The sequence below is a fragment of the Carassius gibelio genome, chromosome A4 (assembly GCF_023724105.1).
Source record: "Carassius gibelio isolate Cgi1373 ecotype wild population from Czech Republic chromosome A4, carGib1.2-hapl.c, whole genome shotgun sequence".
Classification (NCBI taxonomy): Eukaryota; Metazoa; Chordata; class Actinopteri; order Cypriniformes; family Cyprinidae; genus Carassius; species Carassius gibelio.
The window spans coordinates 20,113,981-20,125,288 of NC_068374.1; the positions used below are offsets into that span (position 1 = coordinate 20,113,981).

The following is an 11,308-nucleotide window of genomic DNA, read 5'->3' on the forward strand; positions in this document are numbered from 1 at the left end:
ACACCATGGGTTTACCAGAGTCTCGTCTCTTCTCTGTGGAACTACTCAAGCCTCTCCATGTCTCTGATGAATTACCAGAGTCTCTCCTAGCCTCTGCAGAACTTCCAGAGAACATGGAAGTCATGTCTCAGTCGAACTCTCTGAGCACCCGACTGTTCCTGTTGTGGCCACGGAGGCCACCCTTAACATTTTCATGTTCTATGTTTCAGACTTGCCCAACCAGACTTGTCCTCCTGTTGGTCCGGCCGCACGGATGTGGTGGTCTTCTCCTCTGCCCTGGGGGCCTTCTGCTTCGACCACAAGGATGTGGTGGTCTTCTGCTCCGCCTTGGGGGGCTTCCATCCCGACCACACGGTTGTGGTGGTCTTCTGCTCTGCCCTGGGGGGCGTCTGGTTCGACCACACGGACGTGGTGGTCTTCTGTTCCACCCTGGGGTCTGTCTGCCTCGACCACAAGGATGTGGTGGTCTTCTGCTCCGCCCTGGGGGGCGTCTGGTTTGACCACACGGATGTGGTGGTCTTCTGTTCCGCCATGGGGGGCTTCTGCCTTGACCACAGGGTTGTGGTGGTCTTCTGCTCCGCCCTGGGGGGCGTCCGTCCTGACCGCACGGTTATGGTGGTCTTCTGCTCCGCCCTGGTGGGCGTCACGTGATGTCCTTCTTGGACTTGTATTTTTGTGTTTATATTTTGTTGTTCTCCTGTCTGTGTCTTTCTTTCTGTTTCCTCCTATGGACCTGGCCCTCCGTCCCTCCCCCTGATCCTCCGCCGGTCCACCTCCCTCCTGGGTTTCTAGTCTGTGTCTTTCGTTCTGTTTCCCTCTAAGGACCTGGCCCTCCGACCGTCCCCCTGATCCTCCGCCAGTCCACCACCCTCCTGGACTCCTTGTTTTGTGTTGCACTTCTCTTGTCTCTGTTTTACAATTTTCCCTGGTCCTCTTGTTTCTGTTTCCCCATTCTACCTGTTCCTCTTGTCTCTGTTTTCCCCATTTTTACCTGGCCTTCCGTCCCTCCCCCTAGTCCTCTGCCGCTCCACCTCCCTCCTGATCTCTTTGTGTTTTTGGTTTTCCGTTGGGTTCGGGTGGAGCTTCTGGCAGCTGCTCCGTGGAGTAGGGGGTAATGTCACGCTGTCTAGTGTCTGTTTCCCTGGGTGTCCACTAGTGGACTCACTTCTTCTTGGGCACTTCACCGTAGGCACTAGAATTCCTCTAGTCTGTTCCTGTCTTCACAGTAATTGCACTCCTGTTAGTTGCACCAGATGCAGTCACTTTATTGCCATTAGCTCCCTATAAATACTAAAATACGAGTCCTCTCGTATTCCGAGTCCCTTTTCCTGTCCCTTTCCTTTGTTTGTATTGTTTGGACTGTCTTTTTGGTTTTGACCTTGGCTGTATTCAGGCCCGTCGCGACAAGGCAGGCAAACCAAGCAATTGCTTGTGGCCCCGAGCTGACCTGGGGCCCCAAGACAACGACTGGTTAAGAATAAAATGCAACGACACTGTGTAATGACACTGTTATCGGGATCGCCCTCAAGGGGGCCCCTCTCAATAGTCGCTGACAGCAGCCAGCCAACCAAGTGATCTCTGCTTTTTTTTTCCGAACGGAAGGAATATGGTTACTGTAATATGTTTTTTTTTTTTTTTTTTTACGGGATAAGGAAAACACAGATCAGAAATCGCATACTGCAAGGAGTCAGCAGTGTTTTGACTTGAGGGCTCAGGCAAATGTAAAGAGAACTTCGTTTTGATTGCAAGAATCACGGAATCCAGTCATTGAAACATGATTTACAGTTTAACTCAGAATGACACGTAATTTGCCAAATTTTGAATGAATGAATTAAAAATAGGTCATTGCACTTACATCAAACCACGATAACGACTAATATCTGTACATATTAAGCCGGAACAGTCTGTTTAAATATGAATCCTGCATGTTCTGCGTGTCTCTGTTAATGAAAGGAGCAGAAGCGCGTCCTCCTTTATTAACACACTGAAGCATGCGTGACGCTCGCGGGGATTTCAGTCTCGCGTCTGCTGTCTCACTAAATGAGGATGTGAACACATGAACATCATCTCCAGAACTGCTCTGACAGTCACTTCATGAGCATTTGACCCTTTTGATTTGAGTCACATTACATACACAGAGCTGTAAAGGTACGTCAACCCGTCAAAATAAAAGTCCTGTTTTAGACAAGTATTTGCCAGAGATGTATTACTATTGTTCAGCAGAATGTACATAGCCTAATACTAAAAAAAAATCTAATATTATTTTAATTTTATTTTTTTTAAGGTTTAATCACACAATTTCTTCAATGTTTTATTTTTAATAGTTAATCCCCTTTGTTTAACAAAAAGTTAAGTTTGCTTAATTTTCAATAATTAAAGGATAAATTAATGTTTGGTGTTTAATGTGCATCTCAGAAAACGCTTTATTTAAAAACCCACCTGAATGGCACTTAAATGCACTTAATTCATCTGCCAACTTTATTGTCATTGTTCAAAGTACAAGTACAGACAGAGAAACAATGATTAATAATTAAATGTTTATTTTTGATGTATGCATTGCATTCTATGCATTTAAAAAATTCTAAAAAAGGAAACTTAGTTGTTAATTTAACGCACCCCTGAGCTGGTAATAGTGACCTCTTTCAATATGCTAACAGTGAAATGCTAAAACGTACTTCACAGGTAATTTCAGATTTTTGTTTCAATTATTTCCCAGCTACACCATCAACTTCATCCTCAACATCAACAGATGCATCACTGCTCAGTGCTGATGTTTCCTCTATATAACACAAGGTACCACAAGCTCGATAATTATAGCTGATATCCTGCACAGCCCAGAGTTTAAACTGATAAGTGTGTGCTGTCATATTATTAGAAGAAGAAAAAAAAAACAGTGCAAATCACTATTGAATTCCCAGCAAACTATTTTTTCAAGCAGTATTTGCACTGTAAACCTTTTTTTATTTATATAAAGTGCGGGTGAACTTAAACTGTATGGCTATGCTGTGGTTCCTGTAGGCCTTGCGTGCGTTGGGGGGGGGGCTCTCTATGTCCATTTTGCTTGGGGCCCCTAAATTCCTTCAAACGGCCCTGGCTGTATTCGACAACGATTTGGATTGCCTTTTTATTATAATACCTGCAATTGGATCTCTTGCTCTCCCTGTGTCTCTCTGGGTACACAATCGTCACAGAAACAAATGTGGTGAAAACTGAACATGCAGAATTCATAGTGAAGCCACCTGTTATACCTGTCACCCTATGGGAAACAGTGATTGAGAAAAACTAATTATTTTTTGAGTGATTCATATATATACATATTATAAAAAAGGACTAACAACTTTATTTCAATATAGAACACAACAATTGTTGCACATGAGTGCCTATATATATATATATATATATATATATATATATATATATATATATATATATATATATATATATATACACACACACACACACACACACACACACACACACACACACACACACACACATATATATATATATATATATACAGTATTGTTCAAAATAATAGCAGTACAATGTGACTAACCAGAATAATCACGGTTTTTCGTATATTTTTTTATTGCTACGTGGCAAACAAGTTACCAGTAGGTTCAGTAGATTCTCAGAAAACAAATGAGACCCAGCATTCATGATATGCACGCTCTTAAGGCTGTGCAATTGGGCAATTAGTTGAATTAGTTGAAAGGGGTGTGTTCAAAAAAATAGCAGTGTGGCATTCAATCACTGAGGTCATCAATTTTGTGAAGAAACTGGTGTGAATCAGGTGGCCCCTATTTAAGGATGAAGCCAACACTTGTTGAACATGCATTTGAAAGCTGAGGAAAATGGGTCGTTCAAGACATTGTTCAGAAGAACAGCGTACTTTGATTAAAAAGTTGATTAGAGAGGGGAAAACCTATAAAGAGGTGCAAAAAATGATAGGCTGTTCAGCTAAAATGATCTCCAATGCCTTAAAATGGAGAGCAAAACCAGAGAGACGTAGAAGAAAACGGAAGACAACCATCAAAATGGATAGAAGAATAACCAGAATGGCAAAGGCTCAGCCAATGATCACCTCCAGGATGATCAAAGACAGTCTGGAGTTACCTGTAAGTACTGTGACAGTTAGAAGACGTCTGTGTGAAGCTAATCTATTTTCAAGAATCCCCCGCAAAGTCCCTCTGTTAAAAAAAAGGCATGTGCAGAAGAGGTTACAATTTGCCAAAGAACACCTCAACTGGCCTAAAGAGAAATGGAGGAACATTTTGTGGACTGATGAGAGTAAAATTGTTCTTTTTGGGTCCAAGGGCCACAGGCAGTTTGTGAGACGACCCCCAAACTCTGAATTCAAGCCACAGTACACAGTGAAGACAGTGAAGCATGGAGGTGCAAGCATCATGATATGGGCATGTTTCTCCTACTATGGTGTTGGGCCTATTTATCGCATACCAGGGATCATGGATCAGTTTGCATATGTTAAAATACTTGAAGAGGTCATGTTGCCTTATGCTGAAGAGGACATGCCCTTGAAATGGTTGTTTCAACAAGACAATGACCCAAAACACACTAGTAAACGGGCAAAGTCTTGGTTCCAAACCAACAAAATTAATGTTATGGAGTGGCCAGCCCAATCTCCAGACCTTAATCCAATTGAGAACTTGTGGGGTGATATCAAAAATGCTTTTTCTGAAGCAAAACCAAGAAATGTGAATGAATTGTGGAATGTTGTTAAAGAATCATGGAGTGGAATAACAGCTGAGAGGTGCCACAAGTTGGTTGACTCCATGCCACACAGATGTCAAGCAGTTTTAAAAAACTGTGGTCATACAACTAAATATTAGTTTAGTAATTCACAGGATTGCTAAATCCCAGAAAAAAAAAAATGTTTGTACAAAATAGTTTTGAGTTTGTACAGTCAAAGGTAGACACTGCTATTTTTTTGAACACACCCCTTTCAACTAATTGCCCAATTGCACAGCCTTAAGAGCGTGCATATCATGAATGCTGGGTCTTGTTTGTTTTCTGACAATCTACTGAACCTACTGGTAACTTGTTTGCCACGTAGCAATAAAAAATATACTAAAAACCTTGATTATTCTGGTTAGTCACATTGTACTGCTATTATTTTGAACAATACTGTATATATATATATATATATATATATATATATATATATATATATATATATATATATGTGTGTGTGTGTGTGTATGTATGTATGTATGTATGTATGTATATATAATTTATTTTTATTTATTTGTTCATCACCATGTGCCTTGAGGAATTAATTTATGGAATTGCACTGTTGTTTAGCTGGACTGGCCAGAACACTATACTTTTGGTTAGGGTCACTCACAGTTGCTCACACTGCTTCTCTGTGTTACAGTTAAATCCAAAGTGTTTATCAACTTTGACCCCAGGCTATACGCTCAGTGAAATGTTACCCAAAAAGCTAATAGGAACATGGCCTCTCTGCTAATGTAATGGGTACTTGTGATGGTGAACACATTCTCTTCATTACCTCAACAACTCTCACTGATGAGTCAGTCAAGGTCATATTTGTAATTTTCAGGAACAGGAATAGACATGTGGACTGAACATAACATTCCTAGACTGTCATAAATACCTGTGGTAATGACTGAGAGCTTTAATGTTGTGTTAGGAGTGGTTGTTATACGTACACATGACAAAAAAATACTCCCAGCTATAATGAAACTCAATAAAGGGATAATTCAGCCCAAAACTAAAATTCTGTAAACATTTCCTCACCCTCATTTTGTTTACAAAAATGCATGCATTTCTTTCTCCTTCAGAACTCACTCAAGAGGAGTTTCAAATCACACATTTAGGCTTTGGGCTGGTAATTAAAGAGGCTGACATTACAGCAATTAACAGGAACATGAGGGCATACTTAACAAAAAATTAATACTAAATATGCCACACTCATGGCTGTCTTCCATTTTAAATTTTGTATGACCTTTCCTCAACTTTGCTTCATCTAATGGACTCAGATGTACTGTACATAATTGCTTATTTTGTGTGATTGGCCCTTTCTGCTGGAATTCATTAAGTGGATTTAAATGGAATGTCCTGCCCCTTATGTAAAGCTTATTAGATAACTTGGAAAATATATGTGTGCGTGTGTGTGTTTCCCTCAGACACAAACATAGAAAATAGCATTTACAAGTTAACAAAAAAGAAATACATTATAACATCAAATATTTGTATGTATTAATAAATACAACACAGTAATGACAGTGAGAGCTAAAGTTGTTTACAGCATTTATTTACTCGTGGGCAAATCACCATATAAATTAAATAATAAATAAAAAAGAGACATAACTCTGACTCTCAGATGAATGGCATGATTTTCATGAACCTAGCCACAGATATAAAATAATAAAAGTGTTTGTCATCATATTTTGAAAATGACCCAGGAACAATAAATCAATAATAAAAATAAAAATAAAACAACGACATCGCAGAACATTATTTTATATTATTTTCCTGTTCTGGATCACGTAGCATAGGGTATTGGAGTTCTATGTCCTTGGACATTTTCTCATCGTACTGTACTTTCTTCTTAATCTGTGTGGTGAAAATCCATAAAAGGGTATAGCTAAATGCCTGAAGAGAGCTCACCAGTCCCAGAAATAGGTACCTGATGGGGGCAAATAAAATTTTATTACACATTAATTAGGGTTTTATTACACATTCATATTAGGGCTACATAGCATCATCCTGCTAGATCTGCTCACCTGAAAGTTTCAATGTCATACATTCTGCATGCACCTCTTTCACCGCTTTTATTTTGGCCCCATTTCAGACAGGTTGTGTCAATAAGAGCTCCAAAGCAAATGGGAGCAGGAATGCCACCTTTAAAAGCAATAAATTAAACTTAAAATAATCCTGTGGCTTAATGCATGTTTAAGACAAGAAAAATATAAAGATCTGTGACATATTTGTAAGTTTCCCCTCATGAAAAACAATGTTTTGCAGTATTAGCAAATCCATATATTAACTTACCGAAGACTCTTAAAACTAACAGAAATATTCCCATTGAGAGAGACTTCAGCATAGGATCCACAATCCTGCAAGAACATATTTCATACAGATAATTGTATATTATATACAGTATATGTACAATTGCGATTACAATCATCCACACAACCAATTCTCAATTTTTATTTTTAATTAAAATAATACATTTTGTATGAAGATATTTATATAATTAATTTCTGGCCTCAATGCATTGTGAGTAGGATTTCCAACCTTGACTCTTAAGATTAACCAACCAACTCACAGCTTGTTTGTTTGTTTATTTAAACAATGAAGGTTATACAATATTTGAAACTGATTCAAATACAATATAGGCCACTGAAAATAGGGAACAAGCATAAGGAGCAACTGCATTACAGTATGATGGAAACAAATTAAACAGTACCTCAATGAGATGAGGAAGAAAGGAACTGTGCCCAGACAGTAAACAAAGAAGGCGAGAGACTGCAGTGCCAGATAGATGTAGAACATTTTAGTGCAGCTACTCTCTCGCGAACACTGTCCAAGCACTGCAGAGGAATTCCCAGAAGTCAGTCCCCAGCTCTGGATACATGTACAGCCATGGAATGTCTGACAAACGTGTAAGTGTGTAAATAAATACATACAAACATAAATAAAGTAAAAAAAAAAAAAAAAATGTAACAAAGAATTTGTCATCAAGTGTTAAAAGTAGCTGTTCACCATATTCTGTCTTGTACCCAGAGTGGAATTGCAGCCAGCATGACAAGGAGAGATGTAGGTCACTCCGTTCTGTCCACACACTGGATCCCATAGGAAGTCAGGACACCCAGCATTGCAAGAAGTAAGTAAATCATGGCTTACATCTTGAACTTCAAAAGTTCTGCCACATAAACAATTTATTATATTAAACCCTAGGCAGGAAATTAAATGGATAGGTGTATATTTTCCATGATTCAAAAATATTTATACAATGACTATAAATATGAATAAAAAATACCTTTGATATGGCACCGTGATCCCAGCGACATCTATGTTTTCACAGCTGAGAGCAAAGTAAGGTATTATGCAAACCAATGAGGTTACAGAGGTGAAAAACATCAGTCTTGCAGATCCCAGCAGACCTAGTTTAAACCTCTTCATTATCCAGCCACTGAGGAACATACCCAGAACCAGTGGTGGAATAGACATCACTCCTGCACATATAAGCACAGCTAGTTTAAACAGCTAGCAATAATAATAATAATAATAATAATAATATACAGCAACTGTTACCTATGAGAAAATTGGTCTTTGATGCGCTTTGTCCAAACTGCTGCTCCAAATACTTTGGTGTGTAAGTTATAGAAATGACAAAGGCATTGAATGCCAAAACACTGCAAATCAGGTGCAGGATATAGATCCCACTGGTGAACAGATGCTTTATAGATGGCCAAAAATCTAAATAAACAAAACAAAACAAAACAAAAAACAAGCAAATAAGCATAATTTTCATAACAAAATAAATTGTATATATATATATATATATATATATATATATATATATATATATGAACATTGTATTCATAATAATAATAATAACACTTAATGGAGAATCTAATGGTCACCTTTTGAATATACAATTATATCCAGTACCTTCTCCACTAATATTGGTTCAAAGGTGACTGTGAAAATAAATCTGCATCGTTTAACTTTTTAATCTTACATAAAAAACACAAAAATAAATCACATAATTCTAACTTATCATTGAAGTAAAACAATGGAAAGTGAGGGGAAACACATGAATTAAATCAGGAAGTTCCCCTTCAGGAACTTGAGCTATGTCAAATGCTATGGGTATGTCTTCAGTGTAAACACGCTCTGAATCATGTGTGTAATCAGTCCAATGGATTGGCAAGACATCACTAGTGGGGTGACCAGGAATCTTAAAAGCACCTGCAGTGGAAACAAGCATAAGCTTTCTGTCATTCAGCCAGCACTCTGTGTGTGTTAGTTGCTATTTGTTGTAAGCCTTGTTGTTTGTCCCACTTTAAAGCTCCAATGTGTCTAAAGCTTCAGCCAAAGTGAAGCATCTGGGCAAGAGTAGACAGCCTTGTAGGCTGTGTGTTCCTCCCCGCCAACTGTACATTTCAAGTGGGGATATACACAGTCTGTGCTTTGTCTGCTCAGGAGTGAAGCACGCAGGGTCAGCTGGCTTTTGCCACTGCATACGCTTTTCTCTCTTTAAGGAGGGAGCCTTCACCAGCGTTCCTTGAAGCGGAGTGGCGGCTGCTCTCGTGATGGCACTGGACCCACCAGATCCTGGGAGAGGTTTCTTGCCCCCAGGGAGAGGGCTCAATGCTCCACTTGTCTTCCTTGTCTTCAGGCTGAACCACAGAAAAGCAAACTGGATGAATGCTTTCGGCAGACTAAGCCGCCACCTCCATGCTGGAGCCTTCCTTACTTCCCTGATATCCTCACCAAGATGTCAAGGTAGTCGGCCCACCTCTTCAACCCTGCCACGTTATTATGCCAACTTGGTGGGGTTGAGTGAGCATGGCTACAGGGTGATGCCCCAGATTGAGCAGACGTTTGTGAGCTATCTGTCCCCTGGTGGACATCGTCCTTGAAGGCTCCGGCATTGCCTTCTAAGCCACTGCGTACCATGTCAGCACTGGTGGACAAGGGGTAAATGGCAGCGGGTCAGGCTGGTGCATGTCGGCAATGAAATGGCCATGTTACAGGCACAGAAGCCTACCTGCTGAAAGAGCAGCCTGTCTGATATGAAGAAGATGGACGGGGTCTTCCTTTTAACCACCCGTATGCACCTTCTTCCTGTTTGGCGATGCCGTCAATACCATTATCAAAAGGTGCCACGGGCTCGTAAACCCACCCATGGTACTTCCGGGCTCAGCACTCTCCAATGAGCACTTCTCTCAGTCACTGCCTGGAAATGTAGTGGTACTAAGAGCCTCGCTACCTCTAAGGAGGTCTCTAGAGCAGCTAGTTCGGCTGTCCCCTGTTGGTTCTCTGCTTCAGGACACTGAGCTTGTCGCTCTGATTACACCAGAGGTCAGTCTCGAGAGTGTGGAACCTACTGCCAAATGTGTCTCTGTGGGTCCTGCACACTGTATAGAGAGGCTACAGAATCCAGTTTGGTTTTCTTCCGCCTCAGTTCAATGGGGTGATTCCCACTCTAGAAGACCCAGAGCAGGTTCTGGTAATGGAACAAGAAGTGAACACTCTCTTGAGGAAGGAGGTCATCGAGGTGGTCCCTCCTCAAGAAATACAGTCCAGGTTCTACTGCCGGAACTTCATCATTCCGAAGAAGGATGGAGGGTTGTGTCACATTTTAGATCTGTGTCTAAAGTTCAGGATGCTCACTATAAAGCAAGTTGTGTCTCAGATCAGGTCCTAGGGCTGGTTTGTCACGACTGCAGTTAAACAGTTTATTAGGAACAATCAAAGATGACTTTCAAAGCAGAATTTTTATAATCATTACTCCAGTCACACGATTCTTCGGAATTCATTCTAATATTCTGATTTGCTACTCAAAAAAAACATTTATTATTATTATTATTATTATTATTATTATTATTATTATTATTATTATTATTATTATTATTATCATCATCATTAATGTTGAAAAGAACTGAGAATATTGTTTTTTTTTTTTTTTTTTTGATGAATTGAAAAAACAGCATTGTCTTAACATAATTATTGTATTTATCATCACTTGTGTGCTTAATAAAAGTTTTAATTTCTATATATACTGACTTCAAGCTTTTGAATGGTATAGTGTATATTGTTACATTTGGAAGCTTAAAATGTATCTTTGATCACAGGAAACAAATTAAATGTAAAATATATTCAAATAGAAAGCAGTTATTTCAAATAGTACAAATACTGAACAATATTACTGATTTAGCAAACTGGTATTGACTGGTATTGTGTAATGTTCAAATATATAAAATGAATATCACATAACTAGCATTTCCAAAGTGTATATTTTTTATGTGCTCTCAAATAAACTAAATGATAAACTACATTATTAACATTATTTTGATGGTCACTGATACTAGTAGTGCAGTAGAACATTTAGATGATGTGAATGAAACTTCATAATGTTTTAATTGATTATACATTAATCAGGAATTATAGTTTGGAAAAAGTCTAACTAGTAAAATGTGAACAGTTTGTGTGAAAACTAATACAAGTAGATTAAAAAAAAAATATTGGGTAATTTTCTGGGGAAATCCAAAACTCAAATCCTGAGGTTTTTAAAAAAAAAAAAAAAAAAAAA

At 38.9% G+C, this 11,308-nt stretch overlaps 1 protein-coding gene across 1 annotated transcript; it reads right to left on the minus strand.

The window, feature by feature from the left end:
• Window positions 1-6,397: 6,397 nt before the first annotated feature.
• LOC127970993 (solute carrier organic anion transporter family member 1C1-like) lies at window positions 6,398-9,672 on the minus strand. The gene is made up of 9 exons (XM_052573733.1): window positions 9,487-9,672; window positions 9,269-9,392; window positions 8,302-8,466; window positions 8,027-8,222; window positions 7,750-7,909; window positions 7,454-7,638; window positions 7,036-7,100; window positions 6,768-6,885; window positions 6,398-6,670 (listed from the first exon to the last, which is right to left on the minus strand). The coding sequence occupies exons 1-9, from the start codon at window positions 9,670-9,672 to the stop codon at window positions 6,499-6,501; spliced, it is 1,371 nt and encodes a 456-aa protein (XP_052429693.1). The 3' UTR covers window positions 6,398-6,498.
• Between the last annotated feature and the right edge of the window lie 1,636 nt (window positions 9,673-11,308).

Excerpts from the sequence above, each read along its gene's own strand:
- LOC127970993 (XM_052573733.1), bottom strand. The coding sequence starts at position 9,672 with ATGGTACGCAGTGGCTTAGAAGGCAATGCCGGAGCCTTCAAGGACGAT. Across the intron at positions 8,223-8,301 it reads AAAGACCAATTTTCTCATAG|GAGTGATGTCTATTCCACCA; the intron begins GTAACAGTTGCT and ends TTATATGTGCAG. Across the intron at positions 6,671-6,767 it reads TATGACATTGAAACTTTCAG|GTACCTATTTCTGGGACTGG; the intron begins GTGAGCAGATCT and ends TGCCCCCATCAG.